The 27,766-nt window shown below is 41.6% G+C and overlaps 1 protein-coding gene across 3 annotated transcripts in view; it reads right to left on the reverse strand.

Moving 5' to 3' along the window:
• Window positions 1-24,556, reverse strand: part of LOC123991104 (limb region 1 protein homolog) — a 63,185-nt gene extending 38,629 nt beyond the window's left edge. For 2 of the 3 annotated variants that reach the window (XM_046292312.1, XM_046292311.1), the window contains exons 1-5: window positions 24,384-24,556; window positions 17,430-17,502; window positions 8,230-8,269; window positions 6,462-6,601; window positions 5,064-5,167 (exon numbers count right to left, since the gene is read on the reverse strand). In XM_046292312.1, coding sequence (XP_046148268.1) covers window positions 5,064-5,167; window positions 6,462-6,601; window positions 8,230-8,269; window positions 17,430-17,502; window positions 24,384-24,446 — 420 coding nt within the window. In that variant the 5' untranslated portion in view covers window positions 24,447-24,556. Of the gene's footprint in view, window positions 1-5,063; window positions 5,188-6,461; window positions 6,602-8,229; window positions 8,270-17,429; window positions 17,503-24,383 lie in introns of those variants that run through there. The other variant, XM_046292313.1, reaches the window with a different exon arrangement.
• Window positions 24,557-27,766: the final 3,210 nt, after the last annotated feature.

Here is a 27,766-nt window from a genome sequence, read left to right on the forward strand (position 1 = left end):
GGAAACATTTTGAAGTTTGTGGAAAGGAATGTAGGAGAATAACACAATAGATCTGGCAAAAGATAATACAAAGAAGAAAAAAAAACATTATTTTGTATTTTTACGATACCATCTTTGAAATGCAAGAGAAAGGCCATAATGTACTATTCCAGCCCAGGCGCAATTTAGATTTTGGCCAATAGATGGCAGCAGTGTACGTGCAACGTTTTAGACTGAATGAACCATTGCATTTCTGTTCAAAATGTTGCATCAAGACTTCCTTCCTTTCACTCTGTCATTTAGGCTAGTATTGTGGAGTAACAACAATGTTGTTAGTCCATCCTCAGTTGTTTTCTCCTATCACAACCATTAAACTCTGTAATTGTTTTAATGTCACCATTGGTCTCATGGTGAAATCCCTGAGTGGTTTCCTTCCTCTCCTGCAACCGAGTTAGGAAGGACACCTGTACCTTTGTAGTGACTAGATGTATTGATACACCATAACTTCACCATGCTCAAAGCGATATTCAAAATATTTTTTTTTTACCAATCTACCACTAGGTGCCCTTCTCTGCGAGGCATTGGAAAACCTCCCTGGTCTTCGTGGTTGAATCTCTGCTTGAAATTCACTGCTCGACTGAGGGACCTTACATATAAATTGTATGTGTGGGGTACAGAGATGCTGGAGTCATTCAAAAATCATATTAAACACTATTATTGCACACAAAGTGAGTCCATGCAACTTATGTGACTTGTTAAGCACATTTTTACTCCTGAACCTATTCAGGCTTACCACAACAAAGGGGTTGAATACTTATTGATATTTCAGCTTTTCATTTATAAAAAATTTCAATGAACATAAATCCTCTTTGACATTATGCGGTATTGTGTGTGGGCCAATTGACAAAGAATGGAAATAAAACGCAATATAATCAATTTTTAATTCATTATAATTCCAATTTTAACAACACAATGTGGAATACGTCCAGGTGTGTGAATACTTTCTGAAGGCACTGTATAGCCGGCTGGATACATTAAAGTCGGACGCATACGACAAACTAAGTAAAAGTAATATTAGTGGCGGCCGGTTGGGATCCCTTAAAAAAGGTGCAATATGCAGAAATCGCTCCACCATATCCTGGTTGCAATTAGAATATACCGCCTAACTTCAATTTATGTGACAAAACAAGTAATCATTGTGTAGATATTCATTGTAGCATCTAAACGGCTGTGAAATATTTTCCATAACAGAAAAATATGATATTCAGCTGTTTGAAGCTGGTGTACAAAACCAAACTTAACTCAAAGCGAAACGTAAGAACAGGAAGCCTAGAAGCAGCGCACAAAGAACAGATCTACCGCTTCTTAGACATGCCTTCAATGAGAAAGACAGATCTATAACTCACATTTCTATACGGATTTGGTCGGGTCGCCCAAAAAGTTACACATTGCAGCTTTAAATCTTGAATTAAAAAATGTTTTTGCCAAAAACCCGGGATCAAACCAATGAATAAGACTTTTATCTTGAAACTATTAACATTGGACTTCAATCTCAGGCTTGTATAGCGGGCATAATATATTTTTTTCTCCAAACCGACAGAAAGAGGTCTAATACCCCAAAAGACAACACAAGCTATAAAATAAACAGGCAATTTCATCCAAAAAATGTAAACGCAGTCCCTCTAGGAGCTGATCAATTCATTTGAAAGACAGAGGTAAATAAGAAATTCTCAGCTCAAACTAATATGTTACCATGGCGATGGACATTGTAACAGAGGGGCTTTCGTGAGACATTCTGACCTTAAAGGAAGGTATGTAAACATCACTTTATATTCTCCGGCCACCCCTGCCAGAGCAAAGGCCTGGGAAAAATGTCTACATGTGCAGGGAGATTTGAAATAAACATCCAGGCTCCATTGTGGAGCGCCAACAAAGAACAGTATCTTAGTAACACAAGGCGGTTTACTCAGCTCAGACGTTTCCCCTCCACAATAAACACACACACTTTTCTTCATTAAAGGGTTTGGCCTAGGGCGTTAGATTGATGAGGAGCTTCTTTTAGCAACAGATGAAAACTGCTGGCCCATAGCTGGGTCACTTTCTGGGTCAGACAAAGTCTGTGTCCAAAATGGCACCCTGTCCCCTATATAGTGCACTAATTTTGACCCCCCCTTCCCCCAAAAAAACAGTAGTGCACTTGGGAAATATGGGAAATAGGATGCTATGTGGAACATAACCTAGCGAAAGGAGAGGATCCGCAGAGTACTCAATATTGGTTGGAAGACAAAAAAAGGCATGCCACTCTATACTTTATAACAGCTTTGTTGACGTGATGTTTCTATCCCATATGAACTGGAGACTTCTCATGCCGAGGGGATGTATGAGGAATTAGGCCCACAATGGGAGAGGAAGTCCTTTTTTTGGAAGCCTTCGAAATGAGGTTGTCTGGGTGGACCGGAATAGCTGCGAGGCCAAGGCAGAGGAGAGACCCTAGGCCACTAGTCCATCATACAGATACTGACCGACCATCATCATAAACATGCCATCTACTGGTGGTGAATACACAACAGGGCCTTCACCCTCCACATCAGAGGGATATGCTAATATACGCTAAAACCAAAATAATTCATAGTTAAAGATAATGAATAGATCATTGATAGTTAATATATAAAAACAAAAAAACACAACAAAAAAAATGTAATATCCAAAAAACAAAAAAAAGCCTGGTTTGAATTATAGCTTAAATCAGCGATGGGTAGCTTTGATGGGGGTGAAAAATCTGAACACATCAAGATGCCCCCTTCTTGACAACGAAGAGAATAAAACTTGAATTTGAGTTAATTTCCTGTAATTTGCCACATTTTGGCATGGGAGCGTAGAGAAAAAGTTGCAGTTTTAAAGCAAGTTTGCAGCAATTCTACATTTTGCCATGGGACAGAGAGAAAATGTTTCCATTTTACAGCTAATTTCCTGAAATTCCACAATTTTGCCATAGGGTGGACTGGTGGAGGAAAATGTTTGCAGTTTTTAATATGAAACCGGAGTGAAAGTGACTAACAAAATCAAATGCCCCCCTCCTTTCAGTAATTAGACTACAAATACTATAAGTTTAGATAGCTGGCTGCTAGACTAACTTACCAAACTAAAACATTTTTTTTGCTGACATGGGCTAATTGAGTGACTGTCAGTGACTGACATAACAAGAGAAAAACTACTGATGCACTACCATATTTAGGAAATTGCACCTTGTGTATTCTACTATTCTAACCCAACAGTAATTCAGACCCTGACGGAGTCCCCAAAAAATGTAACCACGGGCCAGGGATAGGCCAGTGGCCCATCTCTAGCCTAAAATCAACCAGCCCTAAAGTAGATCTAGTCTAGTATCTCTGTATAAGCATAAGATGATGACTGGCTGGCACACAGTCTGCAGCATAAATGGGTTTCTGGAACAAGACCAGGAGCCAAAACCGTTCAACGTTTAAAATCTGCCACTTCTCCGCAATGATTTTAAAAGCATTTTACAACCATTAGTAATGAATCTTCTTCAGCTAAGAAAGTCAGAGAGAGTAAGGTTATTGTGGGGTATTTTATGCCGGTGAACAAAGTTAGTTCATACGCACATTTGGGCCGTAATTCCGATTCATCCACAATTTGGACAATTTGAAAGACTGTTAATCATGCGGACAACAGAACGTCTGAGTGAGCTAATAAAATAAAAAATAAAAAAGCATAGAACATTTCAATCTCGATTCAACTCGGAGAACTTTAGTGCCCTCGTCAAAAGTAAACAGAGCCACATGAAAAGCCTGACTTAAACCGTTACCAGTTAAATTCATCATTCACTTCATTTCCGCAGTCAAAGGGACTTTTCAGTGGCGTAACATTATGGCCACATAAACCCCTGAAATCTAATACTCAAGTCTCTTAATACTTTTATTGGGCGAGGGATAATATCACATTATAAAAACTTAAATCAAGCTTTTAAATGTCATCCTGTGGTCAGTCTGTTGAGTGACTCGGCAGGGTGCTTTCCTCTGTTCTCCACAAATACACACAACTATACCGGGATGTGTAGCCAACATTAAGCAGTGCTTCCTCTCGGCAAATTTATAGATGATCAGTAGCAAGAAAGGGTACAAAAGCCTAAAGTGATAGAGGCCGGTGTGTTCCACTTCCTAGCCATCCTGGACTTCATTACAAGAAATCCAAACGAAACAAATTAGCAGCCCGCCCAAAAAAAACGGGGCTGTAAACTACAGTAACAGACACATTTTTATGTAAGTTTGCCAGGAGGGACATAAACCAGAGGGGTTTCAAACTGTGACACAGGATAGAGGTGTATTAAAAGTAAATCTTTCCCCGCGCTTTTTCAGCTCCATTGTGCCATCACGTTGTTCTGTCTTTATGGACCCGCGAAACACGGGCCCGGCCTCTTTTCAGAGGTAATTCATTAAAAGAGGAAGTTTGCAGAGGCTTACAACACGATTATTAGTTTGTCCGTTTGAAGTTTTATTTTAGGGCAGAGGAGGGGGGGGGTGTGGGGGATCAGGCCCTAAATCACGCCGGCCGATGCCGTGGTGTTGAACTGTTTGCAGCGTCTGGCTTATTGGAACGGCTTGTCAGGATGTGGCGGATGCCGAAGACCAGATTGTCGTTGTTTCATGGTTAATGAGGTTTTTGCGGTCGCAGTTACGGTCAACTGATGAGAGTCAGAGAGAGGGCAAGGACCAGGCACCTGCTGTTGTCACTAGACATACGCTCACACAGACAGACAGACATCGTAAACAGGAATGAATAGATATTCTTAGACAACGAAAGGCGGAGAAACAAGAGAGACAAACTATCTACTCTGCAACATACTCTGCTTATGACAATCGACTCAATAGCCATAATCATTAGGATTAACGATTGATGAAGATGGTGTAGTTCTGCTATGGCACAGTGGACAATTTTAAACAGCTGTGTGAAAACATGGAGATGTAAATCAAGAAAGATCAAGAGTTCATCAATACTACAAGAGCATGTAAAACAAAAATGCACAGGTTTTTAGCAAGTTGTTAACAAACCCTTGCGTTTTGTACCTTTTTTGATCCAGCAAATCCCTCAGACTCCAGGAAGAAATAGGCAAACGGCATCAGGACGAAGAGGCAGAGATTGGAGAAGAGCGATACCAGATTCCACAGGCCTGTAAGGGCAACATTACAGCTAGTCCTGATCAATTAATCAACCAATCAATCTTTCAAGATTGTCACCAAGCAAAATACAACATGACAGAAATCACACCTTACAATAAAACACATTATCCTCAGAGGCATCCTAAATGCCACCCTATTCCCTACGTAAATGCACTACTACCCTAAATAGTGCACTAGGTACTGCGCTATATAGGGAATAAGGTGCCATTTTGGGACACATGTCTAGTCTCACGAGAAAGCGTTGCTTTGGATAAATAGACAGCCCAGTTGTTCCCACTGGCCACCATGTATTCCTGCAGTCAACTGCTAAACCATGGACTCTGATGCCCCCTTGTGTCAGCAAATGAAGATGTTTGTAATACCCTATCCTCTGCCAAATCCCCAACAACCGGATATTCCAGGTTTCAGGGAAATGGAAAGAGAGTCTGTGACACAAAGCAACTTCCACTTTTGGACGCTAACAAGGCGACACGCCAGCTTAACTCCTCCTCCACATTTACTGGATTGGTTGAACAATGCAAAAGAGAACCCCCCTTCCCCGACAGTTTTTATTTATTCTTGTCAAGACCAGTATTTAGGGGATCTAGTTTCCGGCGTTAGCTTACTGATACCCTGTTCCTGAAGACATATGGGTGTGAAGACTTTTGTCCCAGGCCAGCACACCACGTCCGTTTCCGCTAATGATAAGTTGATTACATGAGTCAGGTGTGTAGAATCAAGTGCAGTTCTAGAACAAAAGCCTGCAATGCCCTGCAGACCTCCGGGACTAGGGTTGGTGGCTACTGCCGTTGGGATGGTTTAGGCATGCTTTGCAGTCATGCTCACAAATAGAAAATCAGGTCTTGACTAATGTAACACTCTCTGACAAACCACCAGGTTGTGTCCTATTCCCTTTACTTCTTTTGACGAGGGCCCATAGGGCTCTGGTTGAAAGTGGTGCAATTTATAGGGAATAGGGTGCCATTTGGGAAGCACAGGTCTGATGGAAACAGATCTTTGTGACTGGCTGTATAAAAGGAGTGATTCTGTTATGTGTTGTCAGTGGACCAAATCCAAAGAGACCAGGACTTACTTATCTAAAGCTGGAACTACAACATCGAAAGCACTCAAAACAAAACCAAATCCACATACAGCTTGCGTCCCAAATGACACCCTACACAGTGCACTACTTTCAACAAGACCCCTATGGGCCCTGGTCAAAAGTAGGGTGCTATATAGGGGAAAGGGTGCCATCTGGGATTCAACCAAACAAACAAGATGTGAAATGTGAATGACACTACTGACCATGGATGAGGGAGCCATTGAGCCACTGAATGTAGTAGTTTTTGGGGAAGGAGAGCAGGATCTCATTGCTAATGATAGAGAAAGGCAGGAGGAGAACAGCCCCACCCGACATGGCCAGGGTGAAGGTGCACAGGTACAGTCTGTGGGGAAGCAACACACACACACACACACACACACACACACACACACACACACACACACACACACACACACACACACACACACAGAAAGAGAGGAATTAGTAATAAAGTCTACAGTTTGCTGTGAAATCACACAGCTTTGTTAAGGAATTGTTAAGAACTTACACACATACAGTATCTTACAGGTAGTGTCGGCAACAGGTGGCCCGCGGGCCAAAACCAGCACCCGAGTGATTTAAAAAAAAAAAAGTTTTATTTGGGAAAATACAATAAAACATTTTTTTTTTAAATCACCAGCTAAAATGCGTTTAATTTAGGAAATCTAAAAGTATTCCCACAAATAAAAAAAATACACTTATGTGATTGTGTCTCAATGTAATCAAGGCATTAAATTATTGTTCTTTTCAAGTCACTTTTTGGGCTTAGTTGTGGTCAATTTGCAGTGATCAAATTGTTATAATTATGTTCCGGCCCCCCGACCCGTCGCTCTGACAAAAATCATCCCGAGGCTGAATCTAGTTGCCTACCCCCATCTTACAGTCTTAAGTCATATAAGAATGGCAGTGTCGCAGCTCTACACATCAGCTTTCAAATGCATCTACATGAGCTGTGTCCACACATACAATGTCCACATTCATGCAGGCTAGGAATCCTTTGAATACATTTGATTACTCAAGTAGAACTGTATTCCAACGGTCATTAAAGGATTAGTGTTCAAATACAAGTCACATTAATGGAGAATCTTCTTATACAGTGTCACAGGGATTAATAATAAGGGAATTAAGTTGTTTAGTGCAGCAGGCTGCTTCCTAAATGGCACCCCATCTCCTATATAGTGCACTACGGGCCCTGGTCAAAAGGGGCTCTGGTCAGAAGTAGCGCACTAAATGGGGAATAGGGTTCCATTTGGGATGCACAACAGTCGACCACTTCACTTAAATACTAGTGGAGCAGATGGCCACTTTAATGTCTATGAGCTGTATGTCAATCTATATCCCTCCCTCCCTCCCCTCCAACCTGGCATCCCAGCAGTGCAGGGGCCTAGGCTTTAGCCTGCATGTGGAGCTTGCCAGATTCTGCTGGCCAGAGGACTACTTCCGTTCCTGTCCCCCGTGGGATGTGGACAAGGTCACCACTTTGATATATAGCTCGAGAATTAAATTCATGTGGAATGCTACACCATTTACTTTGCTGAGCTGTTCCCCCTTGCAATATCACCATTAGCTGGACCCAAGAGGACAAGTGACAAAGTGGGCCACAAACATATGGTCTACTGTTTCTGCTTTACTACCAGAGTTGTGTTGGTTAGGCCCGGTGTGCAGTGGTGTGTGCTATGTGAAAGACAAGCCACATCAGCCATTCGAACCACACAGGCTACACCTGTGTTTCCCAAAGCGGTCCGCGTGAAGCTCAGCCGTTCCACATATTTGTTCTATTCCAACACAAGCACATCTGATTCACCTAATCAGTACTTGCTGATTAGTTGGCTAGTTGATGCAGGTGTGCTAGTGTTGGAATAGAACAAATATGTGGAATGGCTGAGAGGCATGAGGATCGGTTCGGGAAACACTGAGATACTAGAAGTAGGGCTATTTCATAACAGCTTTATTGAAAGTAGTTCCACTCACGATATTCTGTTGACAATGGCGTCTTCGTCCTCCTGGTCATCTGAGGGAGAAGAAACCACTTAAGCCACAGCAGGTACAGCATGTGAACCCTACAGAGACAAGCAAGGGCCTCTTGGGAATACAAACCCCATGTTGCCCGGGTTCAAATCCTGGGTTGGACTACTGTTAATGCATCAATTCACTTGGCTTAGGAGAGTCCTTTTTTCCTATGGGCATGTCCCAAATGGCACATTATTCTCTATACAGTGCACTACTTTTGACCAGGGTCCATAGGGCCTATGTAGGGAATAGGGTGCCATTCGGGAGTGATACATGTACCTACTGTACTGTAGCCACCTGGGTGCAGGGAAAAGAACAGCCTAGATTTTCTGGGCACAAAATTTCACAGGAGGATCTTTGGCGTGGAGTGGTCTACTTTTAAAAAGGAGCTTCGAGAAAGCAGCGTGACCTGGACGTTCTATTCTTGTCCAAGAACAATGGGTGTGGAAGAGAGTTCATCGTAACTACATCTAGTGATTATTTTACTTTGATTCTACACATAGTAAAACTTGTAGTTAGGCTGGCTATAGGCCCATTCCTATCCATGGCCATGAACCATCTGTTTATACTAGCAACACACTTCATGTGGGGGTGGGGGTCATATTAGTTTCATTGTAGGGAACCTTACATAGAAAGCTTACTTTTGATCTTGAGAGAAACCTTTGCCTCTGAATAAATATCAAAATGAGTGATTGCATTTCCAGTGCTGGACAGAAAATGCATCTGAAGTTTATTTAAATGTATAAACTGGGTGGTTCGAGCCCCGAATGATGATTGGCTGACAGTCGTGGTATATCAGACCGTATACCACGAGCATGACGGAACATTTCAATTTCCTGCTGTAATTACGTTGGTAACCAGTTTATAATAGCAATAAGGCACCTTGGGGGTTTGTGGTATATGGCCAATATACCACGGCTAAGGGCTGAACCCAGGCACCCCGCGTTGCGTCGTGTGTAAGTACAGCCCATTGCCATGGTATATTGGCCATTTACCACAAACCCCCGAGATGCCTTATTGTGTCAGTATACATTTTCACTAGGTAGAGTGCCTTCAAAAAGTATTCACAACCCTTGACTTTTTCCACATTTTGTTATGTTACAAGTAGGGCTGCCCCAAATTAGTCGACTTGTCGATTGTTTGGTCGCTAGGCTGTCGGTCGACCGAGATTGTTTTAGTGCATTCGGAAAGTATTCAGACCCCTTGACTCTTTCCACATTTTTTACGTTTACAGCCTTATTCAAAAATCAATAAAACATTTTTTTTAAATACTCCGCAATCTATACACAACACCCTATAATGAAATTTTAGCAGACTTCTAAAAATAAGACAGAAATACCTTATTTACATAAGTATTCAGACCCTTTGCTATGAGACTAGAAATTGAGCTCAGTTGCATTCTGTTTCCATTGATCATCCTTGAGATGTTTCTACAACTTGATTGGAGTCCACCTGTGGTAAATTCAATTGATTGGAAATGATTTTGAAAGGCACACACCTGTCTATATAAAGGTCCCACAGTTGACAGTGCATGTCAGAGCAAAACAAAGCCACGAGGTCGAAGGAATTGTCCATAGAGCTCCGCGAATGGATTGTGTCGAGGCACAGATCTGGGGAAGGGTACCAAAAAGATGTCTGCAGAATTGAATGTCCCCAAGAACACAGTGGCCTCAATCATTCTTAAATGGAATAAGTTAGGAGCCTCCAAGACTCTTCCTTGAGCTGGCCGCCTGGCCAAACTGAGCAATCGGGGGAGAAGGGCCTTGGTCAGGGAGGTGACTAAGAACCTGACGGTCATAGTGACAGAGCTCCAGAGTTCTTCTGTGGAGAAGGAAGAACCTTCCAGAAGGACAACCATCTCTGCAGCACTCCACCAATCAGGCCTTTATGGTAGAGTGACCAAACGGAAGTCACTCCTCAGTAAAAGGCACATGACATGTTTGCCAAAAGTCGCCTCAGACTTTCAGACCATGAGAAACAAGATTCTTTGTTCTGATGAAACCAAGATTAAACTCTTTGGCCTAAATGCCAAGAGTCATGTCTGGAAGAAATCTGACACCATCCCTACGGTGAAGAATGGTGGTGGCTGCATCATGCTGTGGGGATGTTATTCAGCGTTAGGGACTGGGAGACTAGTCAGGATCAAGGGAAAGATGAACGGAGCAAGGGGCAGAGAAATCCTTGATGAAAACCTGCTCCAAAGCGCTCAGGACCTCAGGCTGGGGCAAAGGATCACCTTCCAACAGGACAATGTCCCTAAGCACACAGCCAAGACAACGCAGGAGTGGCTTCAGGACAAGTCTCAATGTCCTTGAGTGGCCCAGCCAGAGCCCAAACTTGAACATCTCTGGAGAGACCTGAAAATAGCTGGGCAGCAATACTCATCCATTCAAACTGACAGAGCTTGAGAGGATCCCGCACAGAAGACTGGGAGACACTCCCCAAACACAGGTGTGCCAGGCTTGTAGCGTCATACCCAAGAATATTCGAGGCTGTAATCGCTTCAACAAAGTACTGAGTAAAGGGTCTGAACACTTAAGTAAATGTTATTTCCGTTTATTTTTTCATACTTTTGCAAAAATTTGTAAAAACCTGGTTTTGCTTTGTCATCACAAGGTACTGTGTGTAGATTGATGAGAGAAAAACAAAACAATTTAATCCATTGGCGCGGCAGGGTAGCCTAGTGGTTAGAGCGTTGCGAGTTCAAACCCCCGAGCTGACAAGGTACAAATCTGTCGTTCTGCCCCTGAACAGGCAGTTAACCCGCAGTTCCTAGGCTGTCATTGAAAATAAGAATTTGTTCTTAACTGACTTGCCTGGTTAAATAAAAGGTAAAATAAAAAAAATGGTAGAATAAAGCTGTAACATAACAAAATTTGGAAAAAGTCAAGGGGTCTGAATACTTCCCAAATGCACTGCAGACAGGTGTGTATTCAATCAATTGAATTTACCATAGGAGGACTCCAATCAAGTTGTAGAAAGATCAAGGATGATCCATGGAAACAGCTCAATTTCAACTCTCATATCAAAGGGTCTGAATTCTTATGTAAATAAAGTATTTCAGTTATAAATGTTCTAAAATTTCTAAAAACCTGTTTTCACTTTGAGGTGCCGGTACTCAGCTCCTGTGAGCTCCTGCCAAAGTCAAGCATCCCTTGCGCAAATAGCCTAGAGCTGTGTCTGTCTCGAGCTCACTGGTGCTGGAAACTGAGGGCCCAGAATATTTTATACAATGTTGCAAGTTCACTAGCACAACAAGCTTTGGCTGGACCCAAGTTAATAGTAGATTCAATGTTTCAAGTTTGTTGCAGACAGGCAATGTGAAGCCAATGTGATTTATAGGATATTTATATTTATCTGGATATTGTCTACCTGCAGGCTGCAACATTTTTATTTGTTGGCTTTATGTAGACAATTTTGGGGCAAAAGAGATTACTTTTTAGGTTTGTATCATATAGATTTGGATATCATTTTGATTAACCACATGACAATGATAGAGATATGAAGATGTTATTTTCTGCATTTATTATGGATCCCCATTAGTTGCTGCCGAGGCAGCAGCTACTCTTCCTGGGGTCCAGCTAAATTAAGGCAGTAAAACAATTATAAAAACATTACAATACATTCACAATACACTAAGTGTGTGCTCTCAGGCCCCTATTCTACTACCACATATCTACTATACAAAATCCATGTGTACGTGTGTGTATAGTGAGTATATTATTGTGTGTTAGTATGCATGTGTCTGTGCCTATGTGTTGCTTCACAGTCCCTGCTGTTCCATAAGGTGTATTTTTATCTTTTTTTTTTAATCAAATTTTAGTGGTTGCATGCGTTCTTGAGTTCCATGTCGTCATGGCTCTATGTAGTACTGTGCGCCTCCAGTAGTCTGTTCTGGGCTTGGGGAATGTGAAGAGACCTCTGGTCTTGTGGGGTATGCATGGGTGTCTAAGCTGTGTACCAGTAGTTCCAACTGACCACTTGGGGCATTCAAAGTGTCAATACCTCTCATAAATACAAGCAGTGATGAAGTTCTCCTATTTGAGCCAGGAGAGGCTGACATGCATATTATTAATATTAGCTCTGTGTACATCTGCCGTGTTCTGAGCCAATTGCAATTTTCCGAAATCCCTCTTTGTGGCACCTGATCCCACGACTGAACAGCAGTCCAGGTGTGACAAAACAAGGGCCTGTAGGACCTGCCTTGTTGATAGAGTTGTTAAGAATGCAGAGCAATGCTTTTATGGACAGACTTCTCCCCATCCTAACTACTGTTGTATCAATATGTTTTGACCATGACAGTTTTCAATCCAGGGTTACTCCAAGCAGTTTAGTCTCCTCAACTTCCTCAATTACCACATTATTCATTACAATATTTACTTTAGGTTTAGGGTTTAGTGAATGATTTGTCCCATGCTTTTAGTTTTTGAAATATTTAGGACAAATGTATTCCTCGCCACACATTCTGAAACTAACTGCAGCTCTTTGTTAAGTGTTGCAGTCATTTCAGTCGCTGTGCAAGCTGACATGTATAGTGTTGAGTCATCCGCATACATAGACACACTTGCTTTACTCAACGCCAGCAGCATGATGTTGGTAAAGATTGAAAAAAGATAGGGGCCTAGACAGCTGCCCTGGGGAATTCCTGATTCTACCTGGATTATGTTGGAGGCTTTCATTAAAGAACACCCTATGTGTTCTCTTAGACAGGTAACTCTTTATACACAATATAGCAAGGGGTGTAAAGCGATTACACATATATTTTTCGAACAGCAGACTATGATCAATAATCTTAACAGATGCAAAGAAGACTAACAGCCCCCACTAAATTATAAATTAAATGCAACCATTTCACGAAAATGTGCATATGAAATCCGTAACTGGCATACGGATCGGTAGAAAATATAAATTGGCATTCCACATGAGAAAGGGTTGCCGACTCCTCGTGTAGCCTATTACCGGCAACTTCAGGAGAGTAGTGGCAGAATCTGCAAAAGCCAACAGGAGTGGGAGGAGAAGTTGGGTCAGGTTAAGTTCTTTCTTATGTTTATCTAGATCTCTGGCACCCTCTTACGGCATCAAACCGTAAACTTAAAGCATCAGACAAGCTCAATGCATATAGTTGGTTTTATTAAAACACAGGGTGTGTCTATATATGGAAAATACACATTTAGAAAATGTAGAGCAATTGATTGGTCAAAAGAACACAACTTTAAATCTAACAATATTTTTTGTCAGTTAATTGTCCATTTCTGTCAAATTCTAATATTTGTAAAACCTTTATGTAAAATAAAACACTAATATAGACTACCGGTACATGAGCAAAACTACGTGGACACTAGAGGTCGGCCGATTAATTAGGGTCAATTTCAAGTTTTCATAACAATCGGAAATCGGTATTTATGGACACCGACTTGGACAATTTAAAAATAATATATATATTTTTTTACATCTTTATTTAACTAGGCAAGTCAGTTAAGAACACATTCTTATTTTCAATGACGGCCTAGGAATGGTGGGTTAACTGCCTCGTTCAGGGGCAGAACAACAGATTTTTACCTTGTCAGCTCGGCGGATTCAATCCCGCAACCTTACAGTTAACTAGTCCAATGCACTAACCACCTGCCTCTCATTGCACTCCACGAAAAGACTGCCTGTTATGCGAATGCAGTAAGCCATGGTAAGTTGCTAACTAGCATTAAACTTATCTTATAAAAAACAATCAATCATAATCACTAGTTAAACTAGTAATATCATCAACCATGTGTAGTTATCTAGCGTGTCCTGCATTGCATATAATCGATGCGGCGCGTATCGTTGCTCCAATGTGTACCTAACCATAAACATCAATGCCTTTCTTAAAATCAATAGACAGATGTATATATTTTTAAACCTGCGTATTTAGCTAAAAGAAATCCAGGTTAGCAGGCAATATTAACCAGGTGAAATTGTGTCACTTCTCTTGCGTTCATTGCACGCAGAGTCAGTGTATATGCAACAGTTTGGGCTGCCTAATTTGCCAGAATTATGACATAACATTGAAGGTTGTGCAATGTAACAGGAATATTTAAACTTATGGATGCCACCAGTTAGATAAAATACGGAACGGTTCTGCATTTCACTGAAAGAAGAAACGTCTTGTTTTCGAGATGATAGTTTCCGGATTCAACCATATTAATGACCAAAGGCTCGTATTTCTGTGTGTTATCACACTCGGGAGTTTTGCTGTTACCAGCAACTCCCGAGATTAGGCTTGTGTAACCGATGTGAAATGGCTAGCTAGTTAGCGAGGTGCGCACTAATAGCCTTTCAAACGTCACTCACTCTGAGACTTGGAGTGGTTGTTCCCCTTACTCTGCAAGGGCTGCGGCTTTTGTGGAGCGATGGGTAACACTGCTTCGAGGGTGGCTGTTGTCGTTGTGTTCCTGGTTCAAGCCCAGGTAGGAGCGCGGAGAGGGACGGAAGCTATACTGTTAAACTGGCAAGACCATAGTGCCCATAAGAACATCCAATAGTCAAAGGTTAATGAAATACAAATGGTATAGAGAGAAATAGTCCTATAATAACTACAATCTAAAACTTCTTATCTGGGAATATTGAAGACTCAAGTTAAAAGGAACCACCAGCTTTCATATGTTCTCATGTTCTGAGCAAGGAACTTAAACGTTAGCTTTCTTACATGGCACATATGTTACATGGAACATATCACACTTTTACTTTCTTCTCCAACACTTTGTTTTTGCATTATTTAAACATGTTTCATTATTTATTTGAGGCTAAATTGATTTTATTATTATTATTTATTATATTAAGTTAAAATAAGTGTTCATTCAGTAGTGTTGTAATTGTCACTATTACAAATAAATAAATAAAAATCGTCCGATTAATCGGTATCGGCTCGTTTTGGCCCTCCAATAATCGGTATCGGCGTTGAAAAATCATAATCGGTCAACCTCTAGTGGACACCTGCTCGTTGAACCTCTCATTCCAAAATCATGAGCAATAATAGGGATTTGGTCCCCCCTTTGCCGCTATAAGAGCCTCCATTCTTCTGGGAAGGCTTTCCACTAGATGCCGGAACATTGCTGCGGGTACTTGCTTCCATTCAGCCACAAGAGTATTAGTGAGGTAAGGCACTGATGTTGGGCAATTAGGCCTGGCTCGATGGGGTTGAGGTCAGCGCTCTGTGCAGGCCAGTCAAGTTCTTCAACACTGATCTCGACAAACCACTTGTGTATGGACGTCGTTTTGTTCAAGGGGGAACTGTCACGCTGAAACAGGAAAGGTAATTACCCAAAATGTTGCTAAAGTTAGAAACACAGAATCGTCTAGAATGTCACTGCATGGTTTAGTGTTAAGATTTCCCTTCACTGGAACTAAGGGGCCTAGCCCGAACCATGAAAAACAGCCCCAGACCATTATTCCTCCTCCACCAAACTTTACAGTTGGCACTTCGCATTTGGGCAGGGTTTTTAACGCGCAACAGGTTCCCACCCAAAGGACATCCAGCCAACTTGACACAACTGTGCGAAGCATTGGAGTCAACATGTGCAAGCATCTCTGTGGAACGCTTTTAACACCTTGTAGAGTCCAAGCCCCAACTAATTGAGGCTCTGCTCACATCCTCTGATATGGGCTAATATTTGACTGGAGCGAGATTCCCAAATGCTGTAGTGCAGGCCTCCTCGCCCGCTCCAGTAGCGCTCATTTGTCGTGCTCAGGGCATACCTGGCCCAGCATGCATTTGTAGTTCACTTGTATGCTACTATCTAAAGCCCCTTGATTTAGATACTGTCATTTTCATACAGAAACTGATAAAACACACAGGTTCTAAATCAAGGTGACAAACAAAGATGAGGACCAAGAGCAAGACCGGGATAGTGGTGAAGTACAGTAGTGTCCACAACTAAAGAATCATTGTGGAATCTGAAAAGACAAGTATCCCGAAAGAAAAGGAACGAGGCGGATAGATAAATACTTTGCTACAATTACACACTTAGTTATAAAACTACATACCTCCTCTTACACGTTACCTTCATTTTTGTTCTGTTATCTACACAATAGGCCATAATATATTTCGGACCAATGGGCCTGGCATATTCCCAAGTTCAAGGAGCTTTCCGTTTTGCTTGGGTAATTTTACCTACAAACGTTTAGGCCTACCTATAGAATATATATATATATTTTTATTATTATTATTTTTTTTTAATAACTCTGCCCAACCTGGCAATAGTGGCCAAAAGGGTGTTTAGCTTCCCCAGTGGCTCTGCAAGTGTGGAGATGATATTCTCTGCTGTTGGCCTGCTCTCCAGGCACCATCGCATGAGCCTGAATCCACAGACTGGCCAAACTTGTGTTTTCAAAAATAAATTCTAAAGGCACTAAGTCCTTTTTAGTTTACTTTGTATTCATTCTAAGTAAATCACTGCCTATATGCACAATTTATAGACTAGAATGATTTAATACAACAAAATGCTGCTTACATGCTCTGCGCTTTATGTCCCTACCAGCCCATTGTGTCGCACTCGCAAATGCTTGTATTTCTTTGTAGGCTATAGCATTGAAATAATTTTTATAATCTAGCCTAAATAATTAATTTCCGTCCCTTCTTAGGTTCCCTTTGACGCCTAAACCTATTTAGAGTGTTTATATGCTGTTTAATATGATATGTAGCCTATTTGAAAATGATGTGCGCTTCTTACATTCACCTTTTCATGTTTATTCAAATACTTGTCATTCAAATCCATATGGTTTGGTTTCAATACCAAATGGTAGGTTCATGTAGTCACAAAAATAAATGAGTGTTAGTTCAATTGTGATTTTAATCAATGGAGTGAATTTGAAGCGGCAGTTTTTTTTGTGTTAGCACGGAGCCCTTTTTTAAGCAGAGCACAAGTACCATGAGAGTGATTTCCAACCGATCAACTCCGCTCACATGCTCTGGCCACTAAACTGTCTTGAAACAATGTGATGGTCCCTCTGTGTGCAAACATACTGTGAACAAAAGGTCGAGCTCGGCAATAATTGCTGTGAAAACTCTGGGACTGTGTGCGCATCTCAGGTGTGCAAGTATTACATAGAAACTGTTTTTGAAGTTGGTAGCACAATATGTGTTGGTAGTTTCAGTACAACCACCATAAAAACAGAACAAGACTCCTTACCTGTTTTCCTCTTGTACCTGGTGATGATGCAGTACGACACAATGTAGAGTGCTGCAAACAGTAGGAAACAAATCTGAAAAGGCAAACATAATGAAACAATTATAAAGCTGCTGAAGTGTTATGTAAATGATCAATGTTACAATATCTGGCATTATACTGATCTGAAAGCATAACACATTTTGATATATATGTATTAGCCTCCCGTAGACATGGTCTGCATCCCAAATGGCACCCTATTCCCTTCTTAGTGCACTACTGTTGACCACGACACATAGAGCTCAGGTTAAAAGTAGTACACTACATACGCAATATGGTGGCATTCCAGACACAGATATGGTACTGTGACATTACTACAGAAGTTTATAGGGATGCACGATATATCGGTGAACATATCGGAATTTTGCGCTACACAGCATTCCTAACCTAGCCCACCATGTCTGCTGTGTGGCTCAAGCAGTCAACAAGTCGAGCAGTCACTTGAACAAGTAAGAACATTTCAGCGAGACAACTCATAGGCTAAATCCATTAACGCCAAGACAATGGAATTCATTGCCCTTGACAATCAACCGTTCTCTGTCCTGGGCGATGTTCGCTTTCGCCGACTGGTCGGGCACCCGTACACACTATGAAGTGTGCTATTTTTCAGATGTTGCCCTACCGGAGTTACACAGTAATAGCGTCACTGCTACTAGCTTCACGACATACATACTATGGAACGCCATTTAGGTCTTTGCGTGTCAAAAAATATACAGTAGGATTGTCAAAGCTGTACAAAAAAGGTCTGCAAACAAGCAAACACCGGCCACGAACGATGTATTTACAATACCGCGTTGGTAATAGAGCATCATTTGTTTGACCGCAACTTCTGGAGTAGCTAGCTAGCTTTAGCACCAATACAACCAGCCTGAAAACAATGACCAGCAGAAACTGCAGTCATTTTCATTATTCTTAACAATGGAAGGAATTCTTGTGAATAAATATTAGCTAGGTTGCCACTTGTTGTTCGCCTATTGTTCGCCTATTGAAATTAAACTTTGGTTCAAGGTGAAAATCTGTCTTTCTGCCCCTGAACGAGGCAGTTAAACCACCGTTCCTAGGCCGTCATTGAAAATAAGAATGTGTTCTTAACTGGCTTGCCTAGTTAAATAAAGATTAAATAAAGGTGTTAAAAATAAATAAATAAAAATCGGCGCCCAAAAATACCGATTTCCGATTGTTATGAAAACTTGAAATCGGCCCCAATTAATCGGCCATTGCGATTAATCGGTCGACCTCTAGTGTGGTGTGTGTGTAACCTTTATTTAACTAGGCAAGTCAGTTAAGAACTAATTCTTTACAATGACGGCCCGGGCGATGCTGGGTCAATTGTGCACCGCACTATCGAACTCCCAATCACGACAGGATGTGATACAGCCTGGATTTGAACCAGGGACTGTAGTGACGCCTCTTGCACTGAGATGCAGTGTCTTAAACCGCTGCGTCCATGTGTGTGTTAAGCATTCTAGTACAGTTAAATACTTAAAACCCCGGTATTTTTTTTTATATCGGTCAAAAATGTCTTATCGGTGCATCACTGGTAATTTATGGACATGCGATACATGGTTTATGACAGCAAGTTTGCTGGGATATGCATCACTGCATATCATGTACTGTATACGTAGAGTTATTTCCATAAGACAGCTATGATTGATGGAAGTTGGGATGGCCTGGCTGGATGGATACCAGTTATGCATGTAGCATTGATCAGGTTACAGGCAGACCTCCCCCCCAAAGGCCTCTCTCAAGTCTAGGTGATTCACTTCTACAGTGAAAGAATAGCCTGGGTGGGTGCCGATACTTTTGCTACGTATATTCAACAACACCTTGCCCTCGCCTTGTAGACTGGGTATGTATTCATAAAACACCTCAGTGTAGTGCTGATCTAGAAACAGGTACCCATGGCTATGTGATCTTGTTCATTATGATACAAAAGTTAAAACTGATTCTAGATCAGCACTCCTACTGAGGCACTTTATGAATCACAGCCCTGGCCACACCATATCCAAATCTAAAGAACAGATAGCTTCAAACAGAAAAGTTGCAACTGACTAGTTTAAACCATAATAGTAATTGTTTGACACGAGATAGCACCTACATTTCCAATTTGAATTCATGTATCTACATGCAACTTGATCTGGAATTAGACGGCCTAACAACAACTGAATACATTTTTCGCAGTGCCATTGCCAAACCCAGGGCCTCAGAGCCCCACTACTGACAGAAATATTCCACATTCCCCTACGGACGGTGGGACAGACAGAAAATAGGCCTGTGGACCTCCTCCTCCGCAGCAGCAGCACTATCTCCGGTTTCCACATTATACAACGCGAGGAGACATGAGTCAGCAGGAGTAACAGGCAGACAAGAAACATATCTTTGTCTATCATTATAAAGTATGATAGACAAAGGTTGGCTCTCAAAACCCTTCACAAAGAAAACTCAATTTCGCCACCACATGACAACAGACCAGAAAAACGGCTGAAAGGTCAGTGCTCTGATCAGCAGCAACACAGCTAAACCCCTCAGACAAAACTTCAGATATGAGGTTGGGTGGATGCCTGACTGTGCCCAGGAGTGACAGGACACCGAGGGAGAACCCTGAGCTGGCTGATGGTGATCAACTGACAACAGTATACTCTACTTTGCTTATCGTCAAATTCCTCCACTGTATCTAGGCCTTTTTCTTATTTTTCTCCCTTAGAATCCTCACTTATTTAACAGTAGGCTCATAATTTAAACCCAACTATCCTAGCCTACATCCGCTTTCTACACACATTCCCTCGTGACAGGCAGCGCATTGTTGCCCGGCTTCTACCAGGTCGATGTTTTGCATGATTCATGCATTTACTACCATCATACGCATGGACTCAGTGGATGTACTGATAAAGCCTAACAGTCAAGGCGTTTTCAGTATGCATTCATTTCTGCTTGAGGGTCAATGTTAGACATCGCAGCGACAACCCATGACGTAGACTAGTTTAGAGTGAGTGCAGGGCACTGCCAGCACCTCAAATAGCATTGTACACCTCTATGATATTTGACCTCACACAACACAGGGGATACTATAGTGACCACACCTTTTTTTTAAGAAAAAAAAAACTTCATCCTACTAGCTCTGGTCCAGGGCGTTACTGCGCGTTAATCCACTAAGGAATGCGCAGTGGAGGAACGCAAACTAATGCCCTGGACCAGAGCTATGATCCCTCATGTTAAGGTACATATGCTGCTACAGCACTAGCTGTGTAAAGTTTAGGCTATGCTATAACTCCGGTGACAGCAACAAAATGTGGGTCACAAATGGTGGTCACATTCCATAGTAGAATCACTTAGGCACTATGTGCTAGAAGGGAGGAGGGAGCATTGGAATGCCAATGTGGATAGTGGCATTTCCATGTAAAAAGCCCCATGAGCGCTGGCATGGGAGGTTCATAGGAGCATGTCAAATTCTGTGTGAAATGAAAGAGTCTATAAAAATAAGTAAAAACTACGCAGAAATTTCTCAATCATTTTCCCATCCTAAAAACGTGGAATAAGCAAATGCTTGGCTTTCTGGTCAAACCGATAGAAAAGGGGTGTTCGACAACATCTACCATAAAGTCTTGAAAGATATTAGAAATAAGATGAAACACATTCATGTTGAAGTAAAGACATCTGTCAACAAATATCAACACATTTAGTTTTGTACATTTAAAAATAAAAACTATATGGGACTGGAAGTGTGAGAAGATAGGGTATAAGTTAGTACAAATGTATGGGTTATGGGAGCTGTGTAGTTAATAATATAATTTTTTACTTGCTGTTTAATATTCAAACAACTGACAGTACCAGTAAAACGTTTGGACACACCTACTCATTCAAGGGTTTTTCTTTATTTTTACTATTTTCTTTACATTGTAGAATAATAGTAAAGACATCAAAAAACTATGAAATAACACAACACCCCCCCCACACCTCCTCCTCCATGCTTCACAGTGGGAACAACACATGCGGAGATTATCCGTTCACCTACTCTGCAGCACTTCGACCATGAAGGCCCGATTCACGGTCTCCTCCGAACAGTTGATGTTGAGATGTGTCTGTTACTTGAACTCTGAAGCATTCATTTGGGCTGCAATCTGATGTGCAGTGAACTCTAACATATCCTCTGCAGCAGAGGTAACTCTGGGTCTTTCTTTCCTGTGGCGGTCCTCATGAGAGCCAGTTTCATCATAGCAGCTGATGTTTTTTGCGACTGCACTTGAAGAAACTTTAAAAGTTCTTGATATTTTCCGCATTGACTGATCTTCATGTCTTAAAGTAATGATGGACTGTCATTTTGCTTTGCTTATTTGAGCTGTTCTTGCCATAATAAAATGGTATTTACCAAATAGGGCTATCTTAGGTATACCACCTCTACCTTGTCACAACACAACTGATTGGCTTAAACGCATTAAGGAAAGAAATTCCACAAATTGACTTTTTAAAAGGCACGTGTTAATTGAAATGCATTCCAGGTGACTACCTCATGAAGCTGGTTGAGAGAATACCAAGAGTGTGCAAGCCTGTCATCAAGGTAAAGGGTGGCTACTTTGAATAATATTTTGATTTGTTTAACACTTTTTTGGTTACTACATGATTCCGTATGTGTTATTTCATAGTGTTGATATCTCACTATAATTCTACAATGTAGAAAATATTAAAATTAAGAAAACCCCTGGAATGAGTAGGTTTGTCAAAACTTTTGATTGGTACTGTACAGTTGAAAGATGCTGTCTTGTTGGGTGTTAGGTTTTTGTTTTTAATCAGTGTTATGTAATGGTGTAATGTCAAATTGATTAAAAATAATAAGAATAAATCACACAAAAAGGAACAACCCCTTGTGCCTAGTCATTCTGTTACCAAAAACCCACATATCTTTAAGATATTTTGACATTTTTCTCTCTCATGAGAGGGAGGATAACGAAAGTTCATAGAAATAACAAGTAAAGGTAGCCCTACCAATTAGTTAGTGTTTTTACTGATATCAACTTTAACTGATCAAAACTCATAATTCTGTTACCAATTTATCAGTCAAGGAATTACTGTAATTTAATTGGCTAGAATGGGAATTCATAGTAGTCACAAACCACAGTTGGGTCACCTGCTACTGTCGTCTCTTCCACTGTCATACTGTTATGCTCAGCTCATAACTGGTGGTCAAAGCAATACTTAAAACAGTCTGGCCACCCCACCCTCTCACTCCATTAATGTCACCTCTCCCGGCTCTTACAGACACCTACCACCTACCCTCTTTCCATTTACTGTCACAAGTATCCTCAACCTCTGGACACCGACCAACACCGGACGTCCATAGACATTGAAAAGTAGTTGACATTTGGTCAGTCCGCCCTGGCCAGACCAAATCTGAACCAATCATAGGCGTCTATGTTTCATACATTTGGACAGCACCGTACAGTAAAGTAAAGAAAATTAGAGTAAAGTACAGTAGAGAACTCTAGAGTACAGTATAATGTACTGTATTTTACTGTACTTATTTACTTTACTGAACTCTATTGTGCTGTACTGTGATGTAGATGATTGGTTCAGATTTGGTCTGGTCCAACCAAATGTAGTCTTGTTTTGGGGAATAAGAATAATAATCAGTGTAAAGAATAATACCCAAATATGCAAAGGAGGATATTGAATATTTCTACCTTTCAGGATACATCACCATGAAGAGAATGATATTCATAATTATATTTTTTTTTGTATGGTACAGATCAGGAACCCATGATGTAATTCCGTGATGTAAATCCACTTCACTTACTGTAGTTCAATAACCAAAAGTCAAGGTGTCATGTCATGTCATAGCTGACACCCCATTCTTTCTGCAGACATCTTTGAATCTTAATTCAGAGCAGATATTTAAACAGTGTTTGGAAAACGTGGCCACATAAAAAAAGAGGGAGATTTGACAAAAATTATGTTATCAAACTGAGCATTGCACTTTTATTGCAGTTTTTGTTTTTGTAAAATTATCATCAGCAGAAATTGTTAAAATTAGGCCTTGTGCATAGAGTTAATATACTTTTTAAATTACATTTTTGTTTGGTAACATTTAGAAGGAAAAAGACTCATTACCATGGAATTTCCTATAGCTAATTGGGTAGCCACTACCAGCATACTGCATCAAATCCTGAGCTGACAAGGCACAAATCTGTCGTTCAGCCCATGAACAAGGTAGTTAAACCCACTGTTCCTAGGCCGTCTTTGTAAATAAGAATTCGTTGATAACTGACTTGCCTAGTTAAATAAAGATTAAACAAAATTAAAAATACTTAACAAGGAAGGAAGGAGAACGATTACAACAACAGAGGCAAGCTAACTTATTTGGAGACGTAAAGGCGCAATTTGTCGTTCGAACAATAGCATGGCAGCTATCCCGACACTGACTTGGTAAATAGATGGATTGGACTGTAGAAATGTAACAACAAATTCATATAGACGTTAAAACTGACCGATATATATAGTTTACTTGTAAACATGTTTTGAGAATACAATGGTAGTGTGTTTGTTTACAAAACAAATGAGTAAAACAAGCTTATGTTTGGGGTTGTGATGAGGGTAAGACACATGAACTCATGGAGGTATTCATAAGTTTGACTCTTCAATCATTTTAAAGACCTAAAATGGATGCAGAAATCGCAGTTTTCCCCCCTTAACGTGGCTATCCCTTGTTGTGGAGCTACAATAAAAGGTGAGCTAATCAGAAAGCTACTATTACAGTTACACGTGGGGAACGTTCGCTAGTTATCATTGGTAAGCTAGCTATATGCAACTTGCCTGCTAGCAAAATAACGTCAGCTTTGCGTTTGACTGACCTAATGTAAGCAGCATCGCCACATATCAAATGTTGGTTAGCAAGCTAGCTAGCGAACGTTAGAGAGATTAACTTACAATGTACTCTCGAACTTGGCTGTGGAAATTCTGCTCTCTGATAGTAACATCGTCTTCTTCCATTCTTCATATTGCAAATGCAAGTCAATTGCCCCACTGAATACTAGTCGTACAACTGACGTCCATAAAACCTGTCTATGGTCAACAGAAGAAAACGGCTCAGGCTACATACACTTCTGTGACTAGTATTCTGCCAGCAGCACAAACGATGACGTCACTTTGTATGGTAATAACAAAAACTTCAAAATAAAATCCGGCATTTCAAAACATTGCAATAATATATTTAAGCAATAATGTCCGAGGTGGTGTGGTATATGTGTAACTCTGTGTTGTCTGTTCACACTGCTATGCTTTATCTTGGCCAGGTCGCAGTTGCAAATGACAACTTGTTCTCAGCTAGCCTACCTGGTTAAATAAAGGTGAAATAAAAATAAAAAATATGGCCAATATACCATGGCTAAAGGCTGTTCTACAGGATACAGGCCTTAGCTGTGGTATATTGGCCATATACCACAACCCCCCGAGGTGCCTTATTGCTATTACAAACTAGTTGCCAACGTAAATAGAGCAGTAAAAAGACATGTTTTGTCATACCTGTGCTATATAGTCTGATATACCACTGCTGTCAGCCAATCAGCATTCAGGGCTCAAAACACCCAGTTTATAAATGCCATTTAGCAGACGCTTTTATCCAAAGCGACTTACAGTAATGCGTGCATGCATTTTATGTATCGTGGTCCCAGGAATCGAAACCACCGCCCCGGCGTTACAAGCGCCATGCTCTACCAATTGAGCTACAAAGAACCACAATGTGGATAACTTGTTCAATTCTCCGGCCGACTCTTTTCTCTGTATATATCAATGATGTTGCTCTTGCTGCGGGCGATTCCCTGATCCACCTCTACGCAGACGACACCATTTTGTATACCTCTGGCCCTTCCTTGGACACTGTGCTATCTAACCTCCAAACGAGCTTCAATGCCATACAACACTCCTTCCGTGGCCTCCATCTGCTCTTAAACACTAGTAAAACCAAATGCATGCTTTACAAACGTTCGCTGCCTGCACCCGCATGCCCGACTAGCATCACCACCCTGGATGGTTCCGACCTAGAATATGTGGACACCTATAAGTACCTAGGTGTCTGGCTAGACATAAACATAACAAATAAAACACATTTTATAACACCAATAATGAAAAAATACAATGTTGACACTGGTATGTTAGGCTATAGAAAGAACACTAGCTGAGACAAGTAGAAAAGTTGTGTGGAAAATACTTAGTAGGGTCTCTCTCTACTAACCAAATATAGTTTGTTTTGGAGGGCGACTGTTTTATAGGCACATGCATTTAGCCCTGCATGTTAATTCCAAAATGATACATTAATGTACTGTTGTTGTGAATATCAGTTGTAAAGACAAAACATTTTAACCGTTTGCTTCCTGTGTGAAATAAAATGTAAACAAAGACACAATGTAAACAATGATGGAATGGCATACCTGTTAAAGACCTATATTAACCTAATGGTGCTGATAATGGTTGTACCTTTACATATTTAAATCAGCCCAAGGCCAGCCTTGACATGTGCCATAAATTGCATCAAGTCAATCACTTGGCCTGACAAATTAAATATGTTTGAGAAAATATGCGATCCCATCGATGTGGATAGGGGCATGCTCCCTCTGCTGTTTCCTGAAATCCATGATCAGCTCCTTCGCTTTGTTGACGTTGAGGGAGAGGTTATTTTCCTGGCACCACTTCGCCAGGGCCAAATCAAAATCAAATCAAATCAAATTTATTTATATAGCCCTTCGTACATCAGCTGATATCTCAAAGTGCTGTACAGAAACCCAGCCTAAAACCCCAAACAGCAAACAATGCAGGTGTAAAAGCACGGTGGCTAGGAAAAACTCCCTAGAAAGGCCAAAACCTAGGAAGAAACCTAGAGAGGAACCAGGCTATGTGGGGTGGCCAGTCCTCTTCAGGCTGTGCCGGGTAGAGATTATAACAGAACATGACCAAGATGTTCAAATGTTCATAAATGACCAGCATGGTCGAATAATTATAAGGCAGAACAGTTGAAACTGGAGCAGCAGCACAGTCAGGTGGACTGGGGACAGCAAGGAGCCATCATGTCAGGTAGTCCTGGGGCACGGTCCTAGGGCTCAGGTCCTCCGAGAGAGAGAAAGAAAGAGAGAATTAGAGAGAGCATATGTGGGGTGGCCAGTCCTCTTCTGGCTGTGCCGGGTGGAGATTATAACAGAACGTGGCCAAGATGTTCAAATGTTCATAAATGACCAGCATGGTTGAATAATAGTAAGGCAGAACAGTTGAAACTGGAGCAGCAGCATGGCCAGGTGGACTGGGGACAGCAAGGAGTCATCATGTCAGGTAGTCCTGGGACATGGTCCTAGGGCCCAGGCCAGTTGAAACTGGAGCAGCAGCATGGCCAGGTGGACTGGGGACAGCAAGGAGTCATCATGTCAGGTAGTCCTGGGGCATGGTCCTAGGGCTCAGGTCCTCCGAGAGAGAGAAAGAAAGAGAGAAGGAGAGAATTAGAGAACGCACACTTAGATTCACACAGGACACCGAATAGGACAGGATAAGTACTCCAGATATAACAAACTGACCCTAGCCCCCCGACACATAAACTACTGCAGCATAAATACTGGAGGCTGAGACAGGAGGGGTCAGGAGACACTGTGGCCCCATCCGAGGACACCCCCGGACAGGGCCAAACAGGAAGGATATAACCCCACCCACTTTGCCAAAGCACAGGCCCCACACCACTAGAGGGCGCTCACCTCCTCCCTGTAGGCTGTCTAGTCATTGCGGCTACGCAGTCATGAGTGAACAGGGAGTACAGGAGGGGGCTGAGCACGCACCCATGTGGGGCCCCTGTGTTGAGGATCAGCAAAGTGGAGGTGTTGTTTCCTACCTTCACCACCTGGGGGTGGCCCATCAAGAAGTCCAGGACCCAGTTGCATAGGGCGTGGTTCAGATCCAGGGCCCAAGCTTAATGATGAGCTTGGAGGGTACTATGGTGTTGAAGGCTGAGCTAAAGTCAATGAAAAGCATTCTTACATAAGAAATCCTCTTGTCAAGATGGGATAGGGCAGTATGCAGTGCCAAGGCGATTGCACAGAAGTGAGTGCTACAGTGCAGAAATAATTTATTTCAGTTACCTTTGCTGTCTTGGATACAGGAACAATGGTGGGCATCTTGAAGCAGGGACAGCAGTCTGAGATAGGGAGAGACTAAATCTGTCCATAAACACTCCAGCCAGCTGGTCTGCGCATGCTCTGGGGACGTGGCTAGTGATGCCGTCTGGGCCAGCAGCCTTACGAGGGTTAACACGTTTAAATGTCTTACGTCGGCCGCGG

The sequence above is a fragment of the Oncorhynchus gorbuscha genome, linkage group LG12 (assembly GCF_021184085.1).
Source record: "Oncorhynchus gorbuscha isolate QuinsamMale2020 ecotype Even-year linkage group LG12, OgorEven_v1.0, whole genome shotgun sequence".
NCBI classification, from domain to species: domain Eukaryota; kingdom Metazoa; phylum Chordata; class Actinopteri; order Salmoniformes; family Salmonidae; genus Oncorhynchus; species Oncorhynchus gorbuscha.